Genomic DNA, 23,856 nt, shown 5'->3' with positions numbered 1-23,856 from the left:
AAATGAAGTGTCGTTTATGACGACTTCCAAACCAACCCATGCTGGTCCAGCTGTGACAGTCCTTGGTCCAGATCGGGAATGACATCCTACTAGCCTTCCTCAACCATCCTGTGTGGTCAATGAGCCGCATTGTCCAGCTTGTGTCAATGCTAATGGTTGGTATAAGCTATACTAACTTGTGAACTGACAACTGACCCCACGCCACTTTCAGCCTGAGATGACGTTACAGAGGACATGTGTTGACACTGTCAGGATGAAGTCATGGTTCAGGGACATCAGCGTGTTGTACTGTTGCAAATTCCTTCCTTGTTTACATTTATTCATTATTTCCCATGACAGTCGGTGATCCACAGAAACCTTTTTCTGCAAGTATATTTCCATTCTATTGTGATATAGCAGTACCAATTTACGACCATACCTTGGTTTGGGAAGTGACGTCACCATCTCATCTCCATCTTGCTTGTCAGTATGTTTCCACGTGAGTTTAACTCCTCCATTGCATGTCTATTTGTTGTGTGTGTTGTGTTTGAATCATACTCCCAATGAAGCCATGGTAGTGAATGTAGGTTATTTAGTCAGGGATGGCATTCCACTTGAGGCTCAGTTCCAGTAATGGTCATTCCACAGGCTCCAATTGCTCCTTCAATATGTTTCTCTGTTGCATGTGTTTTTGTTAAGTTCATTGTTACTTCGTGAAGAACTTGGCTAGGAGATACTTCACAACTCTACTGGGTGCCGTGATAGAGTACATGTTTGTGTTCTAGACTGCCAGAGGCATTTGTAAACTTAGGTTATAGTGTTGACTGCAAGTCTAACAGTCACACGACAGTGAGGCTTGCAGCTGGGTGAGAGGAAACATCGTTGTGGACTAAGCCCTACCATGACTGTTGTACTTGACAGGTAGAGAAGATTTCAGGTAACGTCAGAACTGATGAATCATATGTGAAGGAGTACTGAGTGACGCAGCAAGATGGTGTAAGGAAGTCAACACAGACAGCTTATCATGGCGCCCTGAAAATAATTACGAGTAAATGGTTGATGGCTTGCGCTTGATCCCACACTTTCAAAGTGTAGGTGTGGGTGATCCATTTCTCATCCATGTTGCCCGAGATGTAGCTGGGTAAAGATTCCCAACTCTGGCACCTTCTTGGAGATTCAATGTTGGACCGTGTAGATGTTTGATGGTATTTAGATGGAAGCTACCATTAACTCCTTGTTTTGCTTCATGTCTTACCGGCAGGTTTCTATGATGGATTTTGTCATATTTTGCTGACTTGTTACTTGGCCCGGTGTGGAGTTTACTATGTTGCCCCACACATACACTGTATAGCCAGTCTAGTACTACTGACTATAAACGTCATCATACAGTCTTTCAATAAAAATGTTTAAATAGTTTTTTGGCGTTGTTTATTTTATGTTGGTTAAAATTATGTATCCTAAAAACAGCCGGGGATTACAAAATATTTTTTTTTAATAAGGGTCGTATCAGAAGTTCCAGATGAATCCCTTGAAATAGGAAAAATGACTAGATTCTAGTATGCAGCCACAGAGGTAATACCCTAAGCATTTCAAATATACATTTGCAACTTGGGGAAACATTCTGCGCACACTTAGGCCAGCTTAAATGTATGTTCTAGGACTTGTTTTTTCTTTCTCTTTAACCCATTTCTCGCCCTTGGCCTTTCTTTTTGTGTATTAAGATTACTGCCCAGGCTCTGCTCCTCCCGCAGATACCATACTGTCAGTAGTTTCTGACATTATTCTTGAAGTATAAGGGGATATGGATAAAGTGAAACATCACTCAAAATTGGGATTTTTTCATAACTTCAAATGACTATAAAATCATTATTTTGTTGGTTTTGATTTAGTTTAAAGATACCGTCGAATACAAATTTCCAAGACCCTTCCAAATATTTATACCACATGGTATGGTTTCCTAAAGGTGTCACGTGACCAGTCCCTAATGCATAATGGTCGGAAATTACGTTTGAATCCTGTTAGGACAATATGTCCAAAATATTTGAAAATAAGAGTCATGTGAAAAGGAATAATTCATTAGCGAGTCTTGTGGCATGGAGTGAGTGTAGGCAACCTCATACAGGACAACTGTAAGGACATCTCATTCTCGCCTTAAATAATAGTTGATCACAGCTTGAATAGGCCACACCTGAAGCAATCTGAACTTGGAAGACTAACTAGATATCACTAACCTGCTGTGACATACCAGCCGACGGTGGCATCACTTGTCAGCTGTGGCATTACTATTCAACAGACTGTGACATCACCAGTCAGCTGTGGCATTACTATTCAACAGACTGTGACATCACCAGTCAACTGTGGCATTACTATTCAACAGACGGTGGCATCACCAGTCAACTGTGGCATTACTATTCAACAGACTGTGACATCACCAGTCAGCTGTGGCATTACTATTCAACAGACTGTGACATCACCAGTCAACTATGGCATTACTATTCAACAGACTGTGACGCAACTCAGCACAGCAAATACAGCAAGGTATAGGACTAGATGACCCCAGTAGGACCCCTGTTGACCCATAAAGATCTGGGGTCGGTCTTCAGCAATCCATTCTTGCTGTTAAAGTCGACTATGCTTGTCCAAAGAGGCGACTAACGGGATCGGGTGGTCAGGCTCGCTGACTTGGTTGATGCAGTTGCGAAGATGCTCATGATGTCAATCACTGGATTGTCTGGTTCAGACTTGATTATGTACAGACCGCCGTCATATAGCTAGAATATTGCTGACTGCGGCGTTTATTAACAAAAAAACAAAGAAAGGGCCCCGGCAGGGGCGTCAAGACGAGTTAAGGCCATCGAGTTAAGGCGTTCTGAATCACTTGAACATTGTCTGTCTCCTACTATGTCACAGCTAGAACGGCTTGGAGTGATGAGTGATTCAATCCGACCTTAGCAATATTCCAGCCATATTGCGGCTGAGAGACAACAACAATTTCGCAGATTATAACCATGTAGGGGTTCGAACCCGGACTTTCAGGAGCCAGACCGTCAAGCACAAGGCAAAAAGTCTCAAGGAGAGGCATGGTCCTGCATACTTCATTCTTTGTGTCTACCTGTGTGTGGGATGCAGTCATGCTACTTGCCTCACGACGTTTAAACTGCCCACACAAACGCCCTTATTCAAATCTATTTATAGTGTGTACACCCTTTGTACAGAATATGGGAGAGACAGCAGTCTCACATGATCAACCAACCAATAGATGTTTGTGTTTTAATAGTAACTGTTTAGTGGACAACATTCCAACAAGTCGAATCCTAGTCTATGTCAGAATGACAGCTAGTCAAGGACTACGCTTGCTCCGCGGCCGGAACTGATGCACCATGGAAATATTTATGAGGGGAGTGACTCTTTGTAATAGAATATTTAATCTGTTGAACATACCAAGGTGAAGGTCAGTCAATAAGCTGTCACGAGTAGAACAGGGTAGAGTGGGGCAACACTGTCAACCAGCTGGTAGGTATATATTTTCTGTGAAACGACAGAGTAGGTGTAACTCTTCCACAGTCTCACAAGACAGACATTGTGTCCTTGTGTGTGGTGTAGCTAGAGGGAAACATCACATGTACATGTAATACTGAACGTTGTTTATAGTTGGGCAGTAATCGTGTGATCGAGACATGGATCGATCAGCGTTACCTCGAATATCGATCTCCTCAGTCACGCTTGGGTGAATGTAAACAGCGCGCTAGGCCCACAACTCCACTGGAGTACAACAGTCGCAGTGTAACGCGGTTCAGTGTGTATAAGAACATCGGACATTTTGCCAGAATAGAGATAAGCTACACACACTGAAGCAGGAAGCTGTGAAGCTCGGACGAACGTCCCTGATGTAGGAATCTAGGTCATGCTAATTTCATCAATTTATCACACACATATACACCACAGGACCATGTAATAATAAACTGTGAGTTTTGTTGTTATTATTATTAGTTACATAGTCCTGTGCGCACACATACACACTAATACACACAGACACGCACACACACACACACACACACACACACACACACACACACACACACACACACACACACACTAATACACACATACTAATACACACACACACACGCACTAATATATACACACACCCACTCTCTAACGCCCACACTAAAACACACATACATACACACAAACTAATACACACACACACCAACACACATACACACACCAACTAACACACACACAAATACACTCACATACACACATAAACACTAATACACACACACTAATACACACATGCACACACTCACTAACACATACACATACACACACGACCCGTGAAGATTCCGGGGTAGAACAGGTCTTCAGCAACCCATGCTTGCCGTAAAAGGTGAGTATGCTTGTCGTAAAAGGCGATTAACGGGATCGGTTGGTCAGGCTCGATGACTTAGTTGATGCATGTCATCGATCTAAATTGCGTGGATCGATGCTCATGATATTAATCACTGGATTGTCTGGTCCAGACTCGATTATTTACAAACCGCCGTCATATAACTGGAATATTGCTGAGTGTGGCGTTAAACAACAAACCAAACCAAAAAAACTAATATGCACATACACATACACACACTAATATACACATACATACACGTCATCAGAATACTACACGATGACATACAACACTGAAACCTCTCTATAGTTAACATGTCACATACCAACACACTACACAACAGTGAACAATCTCTCTACAGTTAACATGTCACATACCAACATACTACACAACATTGAACCATCTCTCTATAGTTAACATGTTATAAACCAACACACTACACAACAGTGAAACATCTCTCTATAGTTAACATGTCACATACCAACACTCTACACAACAGTGAACAATCTCTCTATAGTTAACATGTCACATACCAACACACTACACAACAGTGAAACATCTCTCTATAGTTAACATGTCACATACCAACACACTACACGACAGTGAAACATCTCTCTATAGTTAACATGCCATATACCAACACACTACACGACAGTGAAACATCTCTCTATAGTTAACATGCCACATACCAACACACTACACGACAGTGAAACATCTCTCTATAGTTAACATGTCACATACCAACACACTACACAACAGTGAAACATCTCTCTATAGTTAACATGTCACATACCAACACACTACACAACAGTGAACAATCTCTCTACAGTTAACATGTCACATACCAACATACTACACAACATTGAACCATCTCTCTATAGTTAACATGTTATAAACCAACACACTACACAACAGTGAAACATCTCTCTATAGTTAACATGTCACATACCAACACACTACACAACAGTGAACCATCTCTCTATAGTTAACATGTCACATACCAACACACTACACAACAGTGAAACATCTCTCTATAGTTAACATGCCACATACCAACACACTACACGACAGTGAAACATCTCTCTATAGTTAACATGTCACATACCAACACACTACACGACAGTGAAACATCTCTCTATAGTTAACATGTCACATACCAACACACTACACGACAGTGAAACATCTCTCTATAGTTAACATGTCACATAGCAACACACTACACGACAGTGAAACATCTCTCTATAGTTAACATGCCACATACCAACACACTACACAACATTGACACATCTCTCTATAGTTAACATGTCACATACCAACACACTACACAACAGTGAAACATCTCTCTATAGTTAACATGTCACATACCAACACACTACACGACAGTGAAACATCTCTCTATAGTTAACATGCAACATACCAACACACTACACAACAGTGAAACATCTCTCTATAGTTAACATGTCACAAACCAACACACTACACAACAGTGAAACATCTCTCTATAGTTAACATGCCATATACCAACACACTACACGACAGTGAAACATCTCTCTATAGTTAACATGCCACATACCAACACACTACACGACAGTGAAACATCTCTCTATAGTTAACATGTCACATACCAACACACTACACAACAGTGAAACATCTCTCTATAGTTAACATGTCACATACCAACACACTACACGACAGTTAAACATATCTCTATAGTTAACATGCCACATACCAACACACTACACAACAGTGAAACATCTCTCTATAGTTAACATGTCACATACCAACACACTACACGACAGTGAAACATCTCTCTATAGTTAACATGTCACATACCAACACACTACACAATAGTGAACCATCTCTCTATAGTTAACATGTCACATACCAACACACTACACAACAGTGAAACATCTCTCTATAGTTAACATGTCACATACCATGTTAATGTTAAATTGATCTACACATATTGCTGTTACAATGGCAATGTTACACTGTTTTACACATATTGTTGTTGCAATGAGAATGTTACACTGTTCTACACATATTGTTGTTACAATGGCAATGTTGCACTGTTCTACACATATTGTTGTTACAATGGCAATGTTGCACTGTTCTACACATATTGTTGTTACAATGGCAATGTTACACTGTTCTACACATATTGTTGTTACAATGGCAATGTTACACTGTTCTACACATATTGTTGTTGCAATGAGAATGTTACACTGTTCTACACATATTGTTGTTTCAATGGCAATGTTGCACTGTTCTACACATATTGTTTTTACAATGGCAATGTTGCACTGTTCTACACATATTGTTGTTACAATGACAATGTTACACTGTTCTGCACATATTGCTGTTACAATGGCAATGTTGCACTGTTCTACACATATTGTTGTTACAATGGCAATGTTGCACTGTTCTACACATATTGTTTTTACAATGGCAATGTTGCACTGTTCTACACATATTGTTGTAACAATGGCAATGTTACACTGTTCTACACACATTTTTGTTACAATGGCAATGTTACACTATTCTACACATATTGTTGTTACAATGTTAATGTTAATTTGTTCTACACATATTGTTACAATGTTAATGTTAATTTGTTCTACACATATTGTTACAATGGAAATGTTTTACTGTTCTGCACATATTGTTGTAACAATGGAAATGTTACACTGTTCTTCACATGCTGAAAGTAATGTTTAAGTTACAATACCATCATTTACTAGAATAGGTCAGTATATGTTCCGGTTACCAAGGCAATGTTACATTCTACAGTTACTATGGCAACAAACAGACTCCTGAGTCCCAGCCAGGCAAGCGAGTAGACACACCTGGCATCCCAGGACATTCTTCTGTGGGGCAGGTCGGTGATGAGTGGAGCCACCCCAACAACAGGTAGTACACACCATGGTGATTTCATCGTTAAAATTGCCTCATCATAGATGATCTATTGTTTTCATTTATGGTATTATGTAAGGGTATATTAGTTTGTTTAAATAATTATTTACTAGTTCGAAAGGATGCATTTATTGAAGTGTCATCCATACAACGTGTGGGACAGATGGTCGAGTACTTCTCTGTGCGTCCCTCAGGCGTGAAGACACCTAAGATCGCGGGTTCGAATCCCATATTCGCCCTGACAGTGTTTCCACTTTTGTCATAACTATTTCTGTGTTCGTGTCTTTTTACAAAACTGGCTAACGTCTAAGATCTGCATCATTTCGGCCTTTCATCCCACATAAAGCAGACACGCCGTGGTATAACTGGAATACTGTTCAAAGCGGCGTTAAAACCAACTCACTCACTTACCCGCTTCATCTATTATCCACAGTGATAGTAAGTGGCGACTTGGTCGCTTTGTTCGTTGGCTTGTCATGCTGAGGACCTTGGCTCGATGTCCGACATAAGTGCAGCCATGAGAAGCCGTGACATGGCTGGAATATTGCTGAAAGCTTCAGTGAGACAAACTCATCGATACGTCCGTGCGCTATTGTGTCACTATTGTGTCTCTAGATTGTCTGATTCATCAGTTGATTGTCTGGTCAGGACTCGATTGTTAACAGGCCACCGTCGTATCGCAGGAGCACTGTCCGGCGCCAGTCAAGAAACAAACACCTACGTTTTTATGCAAATTGAAGCGAGTGCTTCCGATAGGGCAAGACATGTTTAGCCTTATTACTGACTTTCAGTGACCCATTCATGTATCTTTCACAGCTATTTGCCTTTTACGCCCCATTGAAACGGTTTCGTCGGATAATCGAGACTGGTTATTTTCTGACGTTGACGTGTCATGTCTATATTTTCTTGCGCCAGGTACATGCCGAGCCTGTTTCTCCGTGGAGAAGAAATACAAGGAGAGGAGTGGAGACCCTAACTTCTTCCTACTGCATGCTGAGCGTGACGTCATCACCGCGCCCAAGTCTGACAAGGAGAAGAAGAAGAGGAAGAAACTGCTGCAGGATCAGCTGGAGAAGAGAGTGGCCGCCTTGAGGAACACAGTTGGAGGAGTTGTCATTGTCCACCTACACGGCCAGGCCAGCACTGACAGATACCTCGAGTACTTTGATGAGTTCATTGGTAACCCGTTCTCCGAACTTCTTGAAGATGGTAGACTCTTTGTTGAAACATACGTGCGCCACTGGCTGTCCACTCTTCCCGGATTTGAAGATTTCTATGATTTCGTGCATATAAACGTGTGCAAGACAGCAGGTGTTGCTACTGTCGATTTCTGCACAAAGACCTGCAACGATTTTGAAAAGAAGAATCCGTCAGTTTTAAATATTCTATCGATTCTGTCGCGAACGTTTTATACAAAAGTGCACCAGCCTCAGATCCGAGGTATTCCACTTCCGGCGGAAGTCGACAGTCTGCACGAGAACAGAGCAATTGAGTTGAAAACCTTTATGAACCCAGAAGCTGAAAAGGACGTGGTTCAGTTTGTTGATCATGTTTGGTTCGACCTGAAACTGCGAGAAAACCTCACATCTCTGACGAAGGTGGAACACGGAGGGTCATTCTACGTTGGGATTACAGAGGAAAAGAACAAGGATACTACATACAAAACAAAGACACCTAAAATACTTGGCTTTCATGTCAGTTTTCCACATGAGAACATCACAGAACATATACAGCAGAAAATAGCAGAACATGTTACAGTTTTACAGTTGAATGGACTGTTTGAAGATGCTCCCTCTGATCTGATTAATATTGCGTTTCATGAAGTTCGTGACAGCCATCCTCGGAAGTTTGTGTTGGAGATTGCAGTGAGGCACTTTGACGGTATTGTGTTCTATGACAAAGAGGGACCCCGGACCTACCTCATAGATCACGGGAACATCGTCAGGATGACTCGGATGGAGTGGCTGCACAGGGTCAGGTGTCGCCTGCCGCCATGGATCATATAAAGAATTCTCACTGAAAATAGTGGCTATTTTTAACATCTTCTTTCTTCCAACAATATTTTTACGCTTCTCTCAAAGTGTAATATTAATACTTATTGACAGACAGGACTTCACCGTACGTTTAATTCACGAACGAGACAGGTTTAGTCTACAGTAACTGATACTACCAAAGCTACTAGGCAAGCCCAATGATGTCGACCTCGACCGAGAGCTCTGAGCATCCGTATCAGTCCGACGGAGAGATTCCCTGCTGCTTCACGAAGAGTTATGACTCCACGTGTTCCGAGGACAGCGAGAAGAACACCCCAGGTCAGTTGGTGTTCTCTGTACTTATAACTAGTATTTTAGCAATTTCCTTTCACAAGTGTGATTTCTTTTGATTTGAACTGGTTCAAAAAGTGAAAAGAATAATCGTCGCACAGTACCAACTGGACCATTTTGTAATTTGATATGAAGTCAGTGCTCCCTCTGTTCATTGATTGTTGATTTGGTTCAGATACCCGGGATGCATGGCACCACCTGCCTCCAGATTCCTTCAGTGAGACGGACATCAGCTGCATCATCAACCAGATACACAGCAATGAGGAACCGGAAGGTAGGAGTCAGTTATGTTTAACGCCGCTTTTAACAGTATTCCAGTTATATCACTGCGTGTCAGCTTAATGTGGGAGGAAAGATCAAAGTGATAGGGTATGGTGTTGACAAACCTAGAAACATAATTGGGGCGAACCCACAATCGTAGGTTTTCGAGTCCCCCGGAAGGAAGACGACATGATAACACATATGAAAGTTCACATTAGTTGGTTAAGTCAACCAGTCAATCTCCCTCAGAAACCTCAGTTGGTTTCAAGTTACAAACAAGCGGCAATGGTGAAATTTGATTTTACGTCGCGTAATGATTATTGCACTTATATAGCGACTTGCATGCACGCGCGCTCGCGTGCATGTGTATAGCTGCCTGTAATAGTCCAAACGTATGCCGGTTTTATAGTGGAGACGGCCAGTTGCAAACAATGGTAATTATGTTCATTGCAATGTTATGTATGGAACATACCACTTGAGGTGTTGCTATAGATACATCACTATATGCGTGATCATCAGTACTGGCACCATCTATACAGAGAACCGGATACTATATTCATAAAACTACTTTACTTTGTTTCAGATTGGGTACATGTGTACCCAAAGGGGGCTGAACTTTACTTGGAGCCCATGATATTCAACAACATTAAAAATCTAGCACGTGGTAAAGGGAATTTCGTATACATCAGTTCTGGGTTGATGAAAGATTTGAGGATCTTGGACAAAACTCGAGTCCCACACAGCGTCATATGTGACATCTGTGTTTTCATACCAGAGAAACCAGTCACATTGTTGACATTTGTTGCCACGGACAACAGACTTAGTGACGTGTACAGCTACACTTCCTGTCTGGCGAGGGCCATGACTACAACAGTGAGGAGGGGGAGTCTGGCCTCCTTCCAGATGGTGCATGGCGTGGTCGCACCACAGACATGGCGGTCAAGCAGCACATTCAGTGACAGCATAGAGGAACTGGTGTCAGCCGCCAGAAGGACAGCAATTCCACACTCCATGGACAACAGTCAGTCTCACTGCATTACTGCACTCAAGCAGTTCCTTGAAATGATCAAAGACAACACAGCTGTGAGGGTGGGCAGCAGTCCACCTGGGAGTCCAGTGCAGGATGGTATGTATGTGATAGTCAGTGAATATATTCCATAGGGAGTGAGGGTAGTTGGCGTGACGCTGCTCTGGGCTGCGTATCGTTTATATCACAGTGTGTCAGCTTGTTGTCAAAGTGTAATCGATGGGGATTACAGATAACAATGCCTGTCGTACGAGATCACCTATGGATCGGGTTGTTGTGTGTCATTGTACACTGATAACGTTGGTTGATAATCATAATATCAATCAGCGGATTGTCTGTCCAGATTCGACCCAAAAACAGGTGTGATGCCAACAGCCCAGGGCCCTAATGTGGGGCTGATCGGTGATCATGACATTGCCTCAGAACAACTGGTCGCGCTTGTCCCTTAAATAGTGAAAATAATTTGATAAACATTTACATATTTTGTAACTTATTCGGCATTAAAACGTGATTACATAAAGTCTGATATTTACTAAGTTACCAATGGCCAAGGACTTGTTTCCCATCCACTTAATAAACTTTAGTCACTCTTGCCAGTGATTTATTATTTCTAGTTCTTAATAATATTGTATCTTCATTTCATGCACAGAGTCTTCATGTTTGAGCCCAGTCGTAACCCGAGCCTACGAGATGACCATTGATGTCCTACAGAAACAACGCCATGCTGTAGTGACAGGCGGACCAGGCGAAGGAAAGACAACAGTAGCCCATATGCTCTGCAGGCTGTATCAACAGCAAGGATATCAAACCTTCTTCTTCCAAGACTTTGAAGAAGCTGATTTAACTATCATATCTGAAGTTAAAGTACCATTTCTGTTGGTAATTGATGACATGTTCAAAAGCGAAAATTCAGTTGAACATCAGAGCTTTCTGAAAAGTTTTGAAAAGCATATTGAGGATAATGATGTTATTCTAGTGATGGTGTGTCAATTGTACTACTTTAAGAAGGCACAGACAATGTTTCAGACGTACTTGCTCGGGGATGGCTGTGCCATTGACATCACAGATATCAACTCCACCGGCCACAGAAGCACATGTGTTGAACGCTACCAGCTCCTGCAAAGTATGGGTGTTAATGTTACTTCCTCTGAGCTGATAAAAATATCCAATATCAAAACCTACACACCTGGATTCCCTGCTATTAGCAACGACTTTCCAACAGAGACAAGATCAGACCCAATTCATTACTTTTCCTATCCCCATAGATACATCAGAGGTCAGATCTGCTGTCTGCTCCACCAATCGCCTTGTGTAGCAGCAGCATTAATATTGCTGATCATCAATGGAGGGGCAATTAGAAGGAACTCAAAGATTCGTGAAGAGCTCCTTGAAGCCATCAAGACCGTATGCCAAGGCTCATCTGAAGAAACTATCTTTGATGAACTTCAGTTCCTATCAGGATCATTTCTTACCACCAGTGATGGGTTTATAACCTTCCAGAACCATGTCGTATATGATGCGTGTGTATTTGCTGCAGCTTTACAGTATCCAGAGGTTTTGTGGAACAATTGTAGCATTCAGTATTTGTCCCAAGTAAATTGGCCTCTAACTGAACTGAATACTGATATTCTGATATCAAAGCAGAACTTACACCATTTCATACATGATTTAGGTGACAGATTACGGAAAAGACAGTTTGAAATGGTTTTGAAAAGTCCGTTACTGGCATCAGAAGAAAATGTTGATTTTCTCATTGCTTGCATTGGAACAAACATAGAAGAGGTACTTTACTCGGTCGATGTGAGTAGGAAGGGAAACCTCCTCTACTGGACTGGTCACTCACTGAATCATTACATGACACAACTTCTCCTGCGTCATTCTGAGATGTCATCAGACATAGTACAACATGCTCTTTCCACCTGTATTTGTTTACAGAAAACACATGTCTTCTCATATCTCTGGAACATGTTAAAACACAATTTAAAAAACTTTGACCAAAGTGACATTGATCGTCAAGACGGCAATGGTCAGACCCTACTGTACTCCTCTGTGAGGACAGCTGAAAATGATATGGTCAAGTTCATATTGAAGGAAGGTGCAAGTCCAATGGTGCAAGATAACATGGGCAGCAACTCTCTCCATGAGGCATGTAGGCTTGGTAAATCTGATATCTTAAGAAGTCTTGTAGCTGTCAAAGGCACCAACATTAATGTGAAAGACAGACACTCAAGGACGCCTTTGATGATTGCAGCCTTGCATGGACACTATGAGACCTTCAGGATACTTTCATGTATGGAAGGTTGCGACAAAGCATGTGTCGATCATGACGGAAACCATGTCCTACACTTGGCCTGTTTGTCTGGGAATAAAAAAATTGTTCAATCTATTATAGCCTCTGTTGATGTGGATGTCAACCAGAGAGGCCAAGATGGGAAAACACCACTGATGATTGCAACAAGTGAAGGGCATGGTGATATATTTGATGTCCTGATCAACGCAGGCTGTCAGACAGACATAGACATGAGTTTAGTGCCCACTGAACAAGGAATTGCAAAATATAGGCACAATGCTGTCTCAAAGCACCAAGGGAAGGATGGACCTGTCATCAGCAAACTTGCCGATCATCAGCATGCTCAGGGGATATTGCACAGGTTAGCAAACAATGGACACTATCAACTTCTGCAATTTCTGCTGTCAAAAGATACATTTAATCTAGATTGTACAAACTCCATCGGAAGAACACCAGTCATGACAGCAGTCGTGGCTGGTCACCAAGCAGTGTATGACCTCTTTGTTAGCAAGGGGTGTTCTCTTGATGTGACAGACAAGGATGGTTGCAATATCCTTCATCTAGCATGCAAGACAGGTAGCCATGTTCTTATTGAGATAATCATGAAATGTCACGCTATTGATGTCAATTGTAAGGATGAGACTAACAAGAGTGCAGTGATGCATGCAGTTGAAGGAGGACATCTGGAAGCCTTTAAGCTATTAAGAGACAAATGTGACCTCCTTTGCATAGATAATGATGGCAACAGTTTGCTACATCTCGCCTGCATCGGTGGGTGTGTAGATATTGTTGAGCTTCTGATGACATCTGGTAGATTTGACATAGACTCCAGGAATCAGCGTGGTAGGACCCCTGCAATGGTTGCTGCATACGCTGGCCATAGTGAAATATATAGCGATTTGAAGAGGAGAGGATGTGACTTGGATAAATTAGATACCAAGGGTCTTTCATGTTTTTGCTGTGCTTGCATGGGTGGTAACATTGACATCGTTTCAGATATGTTGTATCACAACAGATTGTTTATGCATCACCGAGATACTCAAGGCCGCACGCCAACTATGCACGCTGCAGAACATGGGCATGTGAAGGTGATGGTCTTTCTACTGGATAATGGGGGAGATGTTTCAGAACAAGACGATAATGGCAACACACTTCTCCACATTGCGTGTTGTACAGGTAATGAGGGGATTGTGAAAGCTTTTTTGAGTGGGAATACTGACATCAACCGACGAGGTCACTTGGGGAGGACACCAATCATGATGGCAGCTATGAAGGGTCACAAGAGGGTGTTCAACCTCTGCCTGAAACAATCTTGTGCCTTATCCACAAAGGATTACAGTGGCAACAACCTTCTACATGCGGCATGTATTGGAGGACATGTTCAGATTGTTCAATGGCTTTTGTTACAAAACATGTTTGACATAAATTCGAGAGGTGAATCAGGAAAGACACCACTGATGATGGCAGCTGAACGTGGGTATGTTGAAGTCTTCAATCTGCTGGTAAAGGAAGGATGTGATCACAACCTTTTGGATGAAAGAAGTAACACGACCCTTCATGTGGCATGCGCAAGCGGTAATGTTATAATAGTGAAATACCTCCTCTCACAGTGTGGCCTGGAGGGGGACTGCAGAGGGGAGACAGGGAGAACGCCAGCCATGTGTTCAGCGATTGGTGGTCATAAGCAGTTGTTGACACATCTGGTACAAACAGGGGCGAACCTGTCTCTCACAGATGATGACAATAATAACAGCTTTCATCTTGCATGCCTTGGGGGAAGTGTGGAGGTATGTAACCTTCTTCTACATCTAGCCGTTGATGTGTGTGATCTTGCATCAAGGGGACGAAATGGCAGAACGCCAGTTATGATGGCAGCATCCAAAGGTCATTCGGGAGTTTTCGAGCTACTTATAAGTAAAGGGTGCAAACTTTCAGAACTAGATGATAACCATGACAGCATCCTCCATTTGGCGTGCCTGGGTGGCAACGTAGCAATTGTCCAGTACCTGCTGCTGCAAGGAATCGTTAACCTAAACAGTAAAGGACGGCACGGAAGAACCCCATTGATGCTTGCAGCATGGAAGGGGTTTACCCAAGTGTACTTCTTGCTTGTAAGTAGAGGGTGTGATCTTACAGGTGAAGATGAATATGGAGACAACATCCTACATCTGGCATGTCGAGGTGGTAGAGCAGACATAGTGGAGCATCTGATCTCTCACCGACATGGGGACCTTGAGAGCAGGGGCCAATATGGAAGAACGCCCGTGATGATGGCAGCAGGGAAAGGATGCAAACAGGTGGTAGATTTACTCATTGACAACATATGCGACCTCACTGCCGTGGACAGTAATGGAAACACTGTTCTTCATCTCGCTTGCCTCAGTGGTAAAGCTTGGTTTGTCAAATATCTCCTCTCTAAGGCCACGGTGGATGTGTTACAGGAAAACGATTCTCAACTCTCCCCAGACAGCTTTGCGAGGTACTGCGGTCAGAAGGGGGTGTTCACGATGCTTTTGAGATGCTCCCATTCGGCCTAGTGATGTAAGTGCTGCAAACCGATAACATGGCGTGGAGCAGAATGCTAACAGACGGTTTGCACGTGTGTTTTGTAGTGTATTTATTTAAAATAGATTGGCAATTGGTCTGCATGTTGGCAGATATATGCTGTCTCCTTTTGGACTGTGAGTAATACCACATTTGCTCGCATTTGACTAGCCGTTGCAAGATGTATGATTTCTCTGTTAGAAGGTATTAAACGTTACAACGTTCATGGAATCCGGCATCCTGCTACTTCGACGTGGCAACTGAGACGAGGCAACTGTCACGTGGCAACTGAGACGTGGCAACTGTAACGTGGCAACTGAGACGTGGCAACTGTCACGTGGCAACTGAGACGTGGCAACTGAGGCGTGGCAACTGTCACGAGCAACTGAGACGTGGCAACTGAGACGTGGCAACTGAGACGTGGCAACTGTCACGTGGCAACTGAGACGTGGCAACTGTGACGTGGCAACTGTGACGTCAGTGTGCACCCATAATCAACATCAAACATTGATGTCATGTTTTTGTTTTCTTGTACAATATGTCCGCGTGTTTTGTTCATGTAAAGAATTGACTTACCTTGGGACGGGTGCCGCTGGTGAGGAAGGAGACATTCATCTTTTCGCGAACACCTGGTGTCATCACTTATACCAGGATACTCTAAATAGTGATTCATAAACTGTTATAATACAATCGGAATTCCACAGCAGTTGCAATGTTACAATACAGTCGGAATCCCACAGCAGCTGCAATGTTACAATACAGTCAGAATCCCACAGCAGCTGCAATGTTACAATACAGTCGGAATCCCACGGCAGCTGCAGTGTTACAATACAGTCAGAATCCCACAGCAGCTGCAATGTTACAATACAGTCGGAATCCCACAGCAGCTGCAGTGTTACAATAAAGTCAGAATCCCACAGCAGCTGCAATGTTACAATACAGTCGGAATCCCACAGCAGCTCCAATGTTACAATACATTCAGAATCCCACAGCAGCTGCAATGTTACAATACAGTCGGAATCCCACAGCAGCTGCAATGTTACAATACAGTCGGAATCCCACGGCAGCTGCAGTGTTACAATACAGTCGGAATCCCACAGCAGCTGCAATGTTACAATACAGTCAGAATCCCACAGCAGCTGCAATGTTACAATACAGTCGGAATCCCACAGCAGCTGCAGTGTTACAATACAGTCGGAATCCCACAGCAGCTGCAATGTTACAATACAGTCGGAATCCCAAAGCAGCTGCAATGTTACAATACAGTCGGAATACCACAGCAGCTGCAATGTTACAATACAGTCGGAATCCCACAGCAGCTGCAATGTTACAATACAGTCGGAATCCCACAGCAGCTGCAGTGTTACAATACAGTCGGAATCCCACAGCAGCTGCAATGTTACAATACAGTCGGAATACCACAGCAGCTGCAATGTTACAATACAGTCGGAATCCCACAGCAGCTGCACTGTTACAATACAGTCGGAATCCCACAGCAGCTGCAATGTTACAATACAGTCGGAATCCCACAGCAGCTGCAATGTTACAATACAGTCGGAATCCCACAGCAGCTGCAATGTCACAATACAGTCGGAATCCCACAGCAGCTGCAGTGTTACAATACAGTCGGAATCCCACAGCAGCTGCAATGTTACAATACAGTCGGAATCCCACAGCAGCTGCAATGTTACAATACAGTCGGAATCCCACAGCAGCTGCAGTGTTACAATACAGTCGGAATCCCACAGCAGCTGCAATGTTACAATACAGTCGGAATCCCACAGCAGCTGCAATGTTACAATACAGTCGGAATCCCACAGCAGCTGCAATGTCACAATACAGTCGGAATCCCACAGCAGCTGCAATGTTACAATACAGTCGGAATCCCACAGCAGCTGCAGTGTTACAATACAGTCGGAATCCCACAGCAGCTGCAGTGTTACAATGGCATGACATAAGGCTGGCTTGATTGTGTATATTTCCGCCAATGCTGAAGATATCAAATTTAGGTGTGTTATCATCAGGAGTTACATGTGGACCCACAGAAGAACTCGTATATTTAAAGATGCTCGATCATTTAGTGAAATAAGTGAACTTTATCAAGCTGAGATATGAGGGTAATCATTATTTGATAATGTATCACTATAATGAATTTGCAGATTTTTCTGATTTTATCGGTTACCATGACGTCACAATCAAAATTAATGACATCACTAATCCCTCTGCATCTGAAGCTGGTTGGCTGATTCTGCACTCAAGACACTGCATATTACTGTATGCAAACTAAAAAACTGGGGAACTGATTCTGGGTGATAGAATAGAATAAAATAGAATAGTATAGAATCCTGGAGAAGCTGCTCAGTTACGTCTCCCCAGGTCCCTGATATGGTGGCCTGACTTTGGTTGCTGGTTACCTACAGCCCGTTTTCATATTTTGTTGCTGAATAATAATTTATTCTTTGAAATGTTCTCAAACTAGTTTTAAGTAAAATCTGTGATAATATAATTATTGTACTCTACTTCGGCGTCATTTTTTATAATTCTGTATATTTGTTATTAATGTATTTAACTTTCTCTCGTCACGATATGGTTGGAATATTGCCGATATGACGTTATATTCTAACTCACTCACTTACTTTTCAGTGACGTAAGCTTGTTCGTACTTTTGTTTAACATTTATTTCACATTAAGTGGCAGGATTTTACAACAGCCCCTACAGGACCAGGTGGCTGGTCTGACAAGTCGCAGTATGTGCAGACTTGGTACACAATACAAATTACAACATTTAAAAAAACTGACACAAAATGGAAGGGCAGTTGGACAGTTTAACAAATAATGTATTGGTTCCGGCACTTCACATCTGTCACATTTATTACTGGTCTTGATACTAAGTTCATGTAAACATATGCTAAAGGGTCTTGATACTAGGTTCATGTAAACATATGCTACAGGGTCTTGATACTAGGTTCATGTAAACATATGCTACAGGGTCTTGATACTAGGTTCATGTAAACATATGCTACAGGGTCTTGATACTAGGTTCATGTAAACATATGCTAAAGGGTCTTGATACTAGGTTCATGTAAACATATGCTACAGGGTCTTGATACTAGGTTCATGTAAACATATGCTACAGGGTCTTGATACTAGGTTCATGTAAACATACGCTACAGGGTCTTGATACTAGGTTCATGTAAACATACGCTACAGGGTCTTGATACTAGGTTCATGTAAACATATGCTACAGGGTCTTGATACTAGGTTCATGTAAACATATGCTAAAGGGTCTTGATACTAGGTTCATGTAAACATATGCTACAGGGTCTTGATACTAAGTTCATGTAAACATATGCTAAAGGGTCTTGATACTAGGTTCATGTAAACATATGCTACAGGGTCTTGATACTAGGTTCATGTAAACATATGCTACAGGGTCTTGATACTAGGTTCATGTAAACATATTCTACAGGGTCTTGATACTAGGTTCATGTAAACATATGCTACAGGGTCTTGATACTAGGTTCATGTAAACATATGCTACGGGGTCTTGATACTAAGTTCATGTAAACATATGCTACAGGGTCTTGATACTAGGTTCATGTAAACATATGCTAAAGGGTCTTGATACTAGGTTCATGTAAACATATGCTACAGGGTCTTGATACTAGGTTCATGTAAACATATGCTAAAGGGTCTTGATACTAGGTTCATGTAAACATATGCTACAGGGTCTTGATACTAAGTTCATGTAAACATATGCTAAAGGGTCTTGATACTAGGTTCATGTAAACATATGCTACAGGGTCTTGATACTAAGTTCATGTAAACATATGCTACAGGGTCTTGATACTAGGTTCATGTAAACATATGCTACAGGGTCTTGATACTAAGTTCATGTAAACATATGCTACAGGGTCTTGATACTAGGTTCATGTAAACATATGCTACAGGGTCTTGATACTAGGTTCATGTAAACATATGCTACAGGGTCTTGATACTAGGTTCATGTAAACATATGCTACAGGGTCTTGATACTAGGTTCATGTAAACATATGCTACAGGGTCTTGATACTAGGTTCATGTAAACATATGCTAAAGGGTCTTGATACTAGGTTCATGTAAACATATGCTAAAGGGTCTTGATACTTGGTTCATGTAAACATATGCTACAGGGTCTTGATACTAGGTTCATGTAAACATATGCTAAAGGGTCTTGATACTAGGTTCATGTAAACATATGCTACAGGGTCTTGATACTAGGTTCATGTAAACATATGCTACAGGGTCTTGATACTAGGTTCATGTAAACATATGCTAAAGGGTCTTGATACTAGGTTCATGTAAACATATGCTACAGGGTCTTGATACTAGGTTCATGTAAACATATGCTACAGGGTCTTGATACTAAGTTCATGTAAACATATGCTAAAGGGTCTTGATACTAGGTTCATGTAAACATATGCTACAGGGTCTTGATACTAAGTTCATGTAAACATATGCTACAGGGTCTTGATACTAGGTTCATGTAAACATATGCTACAGGGTCTTGATACTAAGTTCATGTAAACATATGCTAAAGGGTCTTGATACTAAGTTCATGTAAACATATGCTACAGGGTCTTGATACTAGGTTCATGTAAACATATGCTAAAGGGTCTTGATACTAGGTTCATGTAAACATATGCTACAGGGTCTTGATACTAGGTTCATGTAAACATATGCTACAGGGTCTTGATACTAGGTTCATGTAAACATATGCTACAGGGTCTTGATACTAGGTTCATGTAAACATATGCTACAGGGTCTTGATACTAGGTTCATGTAAACATATGCTACAGGGTCTTGATACTAGGTTCATGTAAACATATGCTACAGGGTCTTGATACTAGGTTCATGTAAACATATGCTAAAGGGTCTTGATACTAGGTTCATGTAAACATATGCTAAAGGGTCTTGATACTTGGTTCATGTAAACATATGCTACAGGGTCTTGATACTAAGTTCATGTAAACATATGCTACAGGGTCTTGATACTAGGTTCATGTAAACATATGCTACAGGGTCTTGATACTAAGTTCATGTAAACATATGCTACAGGGTCTTGATACTAGGTTCATGTAAACTAAGCTACATGGAAATATCCTGTGAAGATTATTTAATTGAAGTTGTCTATTTGTTTTCGATTACCAAACCGCTAATATTTTCAAATATATACAAATCAATATCTACACTGATTTGGCTGACTAAATACGAATACCAATACTTTGCTTTTACCGGTACGTCAAATATAGCTACTCCATTATTTTTGGAGCGTCATCAACATCATCTTGATAAGATAATTTTCTTTAAAATAATATTCTGTCCAACTGCCCGTAGTACAGCGTCTCTATACATCCTGTATTTATGATTACTGATGACAATATTATATCTGTGAAGCAGGTATTCCTTGGTATGGAAGTGACCGGCACTGTCAACTAATTGTCTGATTAAAGTAATTATTTGTCAAAAACACTCTTTTTTTAACAATTATCTTCTTCTTATTCCATATGATATTAATATAAAGATTTTTTTCTTTCATATTGACACTGTTCCATGTATGCAAGATGTCGGTATAGAAATTGTGAATTTTTATAGGAAGATTTGATAGTTACAATGTAGCAGGAACGGGAGAGAGCCGACGGCATCAAACTTTTGCTTAATAAGGAAATTCCAAAAGCTGCCATTTCTTAAATATCTTGTCAGCCAAACTAATTTCAATGCTTTATTAAACAATTCAAAGTTAACTCTTCCATTATTACATTCTTGAATCAATTTTATTCTTGCTTTCTTTTTCTACTGTACTATTCCAAATAAACTTTAAAATCTTCCTATTGATTAATTGATTAAAAATTTCTTTTGGAAAACTTTCTTTTGCTTGATGTATAAGACAATAGATGCCTTTGGATTTACTTAAGAGATCCTGCCGTACAGGGTAAGATTTGTAGTTTGCTAGCGTGTAAACCGTTCCTGAATTATTTTAAGAGGATTATCAATATTTTCCTCCTTACAAAAAATGCTGTTTTTATGAAGCATTATCCAGAGATATTTATACCGACTGAACTTCTTGACACCATATGGAACATTGAACACAGATTCAGATACACGTAACAATTCATTCTTTTTCCAAGTTCAGTTTAAGACCAGCATGACAAGTTTGTGTTTAATAAAACGCAATTGCATGTCTCACTGAACGTATATCTTTTAGCAGCGGTGTCGAGCCAATCCCCATATTAACCTTATTACCAGATTTAAGTCCCTTGATTCCCCTTAACTTCCTGAATTATTCGCTGATTACTTCTATACATAAAATAAAGATATGGGGACTGAACGGGCAGCCTTGTCGGGCTCCTCTATAATTTGGAAAACCTTTTGTTCTTTTGTACCTTTATAATACACACGAGTTTGAGTTTTGATAACACAGAAAACCCAAGTTTATATACCTATCTGGAAATCATAAGAGAATGTGTGATGAACTGATATTCTATGGAATCGAAAGCTTTTTCAAAGTCTAGAAAAACATGTAGCCTTCGTCTTCATAGGTGGCAATCACATCAGACACTAATCTGATATTGTCATGTATAACCCGTCCGTCTTCATAGGTGGCAATCAGATCAGACACTAATCTGATATTGTCATGTATAACCCGTCCGTCTTCATAGGTGGCAATCAGATCAGACACTAATCTGATATTGTCCGTCTTCATCAAGGCAGACTGAGACTCGTCTATCAAATTTGGAAGAATAGCTTTTTGCGAATATTTTATAATCCAGATTCCTACGTCACGATTTGGCTGAAATATTGCCGACGTTAAATATTAACTCGCTCATTATAATCCAGATTCAAAAGCTGTGAACAACTCTCTTTCATCTATGTCTATACTTAGCTTGTATATGTCGGACTGCTGAATGGTAGGAAGTTCTTGATAAAGTTATTGATAAAGAATTTTATAAAAAAGGTTACATGAAGTTCTTGATAAAGAATTTTATAAAAAAGGTTAGAGAAACGTCAGTTTCAGACTGCTGTAATTTTGAAATCACTTTCTTACATTGTCTCCGTGGATTTCACTCAACTCGCCCTTGCCCTGATGAATTCACCCCCAGCTTTGTAGTGTATACAAGTTCTAACTCCTTTTTACATTCCTCGTATGCAATGAAACATCAGCGTTTTTATCAGTCTGCAAACGATGATCAAGCATAGCTTTATCAGTTCGGATACTTGCAGTAACACTGCAGTCTTCTGTATCTTTCATCACCTGGTGAAACTAACCAAAAGTCTGTTCGGGAGTGGGTCTGATTGTCTTGTTTCCATGATTAGGATCTTTTCTCTAATAATTGCATATATCTGTTATATCAAATTGTTCAATATTATCATGTAAAACCAGGCTGCTTCGATTCGACCTGCTTTACCTTTCACTGGGTGGGAACAGAACAGTGTTAAAGTCTTCTTTAAAACTGGTTTAATAATCTGCTTAATAAACACAGCTTCATGATCTGATACAACTTGTTATATACTTGGCACTTGAGGTAGATAAAACGTCCTTCAGTATCTGTTTCCTTGTCTGTTATTTGTATTAAAGATTTATTGATGAACATGGCGAATCCACAGCTGACACTTTTTCCATGAGAAAATAAACTGTCACTGTCCTCAATGATACTATGTGTTCCCTGTAGCAGGATAACATCGGCACGTTGTTCTTTAAGGCACATAAGCATTTCTTTTCGTTTTCGCTGCACCAAATACCTCTTACATTTAAGGTGAAAGTTTCAGCTTAGGCGTCAAAGACTATCAGTAACAATAAAACTACAGAGTAAAACTGAATTACATAGAACTCGACACTCTAAATATCACAGTGATAGGGACAAAAACCAAAGTGAGTGAACCGCTCGTAAAAGAAATATCTAGCGCTGCCTACTAAATCATCATGTAAAAGAAACCTTGTTGCTTATAGAATCACATTGGTTTGATCTAACTGAAAGGGCGAACTGCAACAGCCATACACGAGGACATTGTGTCAACGTGTGGGACTGATGCTCCTTCCTTTGCCACTGTTAAGACGTGGGCAGCGGAGTTAAAGAGTGGAAGAGAGAGA

At 41.0% G+C, this 23,856-nt stretch overlaps 2 protein-coding genes across 3 annotated transcripts in view; both read left to right on the top strand.

The window, feature by feature from the left end:
• The first annotated feature begins 3,274 nt into the window (after nt 1-3,274).
• LOC124125236 overlaps nt 3,275-23,856 on the top strand; it is a 75,343-nt gene continuing 54,761 nt past the window's right edge. Inside the window, exons 1-3 of one of the 2 annotated variants that reach the window (XM_046488507.2) lie at nt 3,275-3,492; nt 7,160-7,279; nt 8,198-9,288. In XM_046488507.2, coding sequence (XP_046344463.1) covers nt 7,255-7,279; nt 8,198-9,288 — 1,116 coding nt within the window. In that variant the 5' untranslated portion in view covers nt 3,275-3,492; nt 7,160-7,254. Of the gene's footprint in view, nt 3,493-7,159; nt 7,280-8,197; nt 9,289-23,856 lie in introns of those variants that run through there. The other variant, XM_046488509.2, reaches the window with a different exon arrangement.
• Nucleotides 9,457-18,247, top strand: LOC124125235 (serine/threonine-protein phosphatase 6 regulatory ankyrin repeat subunit A-like). Its single transcript, XM_046488505.2, has 4 exons — nt 9,457-9,594; nt 9,782-9,880; nt 10,451-10,993; nt 11,544-18,247. The coding sequence occupies exons 1-4, from the start codon at nt 9,474-9,476 to the stop codon at nt 15,719-15,721; spliced, it is 4,941 nt and encodes a 1,646-aa protein (XP_046344461.2). The 5' UTR covers nt 9,457-9,473; the 3' UTR covers nt 15,722-18,247.

Source organism: Haliotis rufescens, unplaced genomic scaffold (assembly GCF_023055435.1).
Source record: "Haliotis rufescens isolate VD_foot unplaced genomic scaffold, xgHalRufe1.0.p SCAF_35, whole genome shotgun sequence".
In the NCBI taxonomy this organism is placed as follows: Eukaryota; Metazoa; Mollusca; class Gastropoda; order Lepetellida; family Haliotidae; genus Haliotis; species Haliotis rufescens.
The sequence above is the reverse complement of the archived record's forward strand: the minus strand, read 5'-3'. Positions and strand labels throughout refer to the sequence as shown.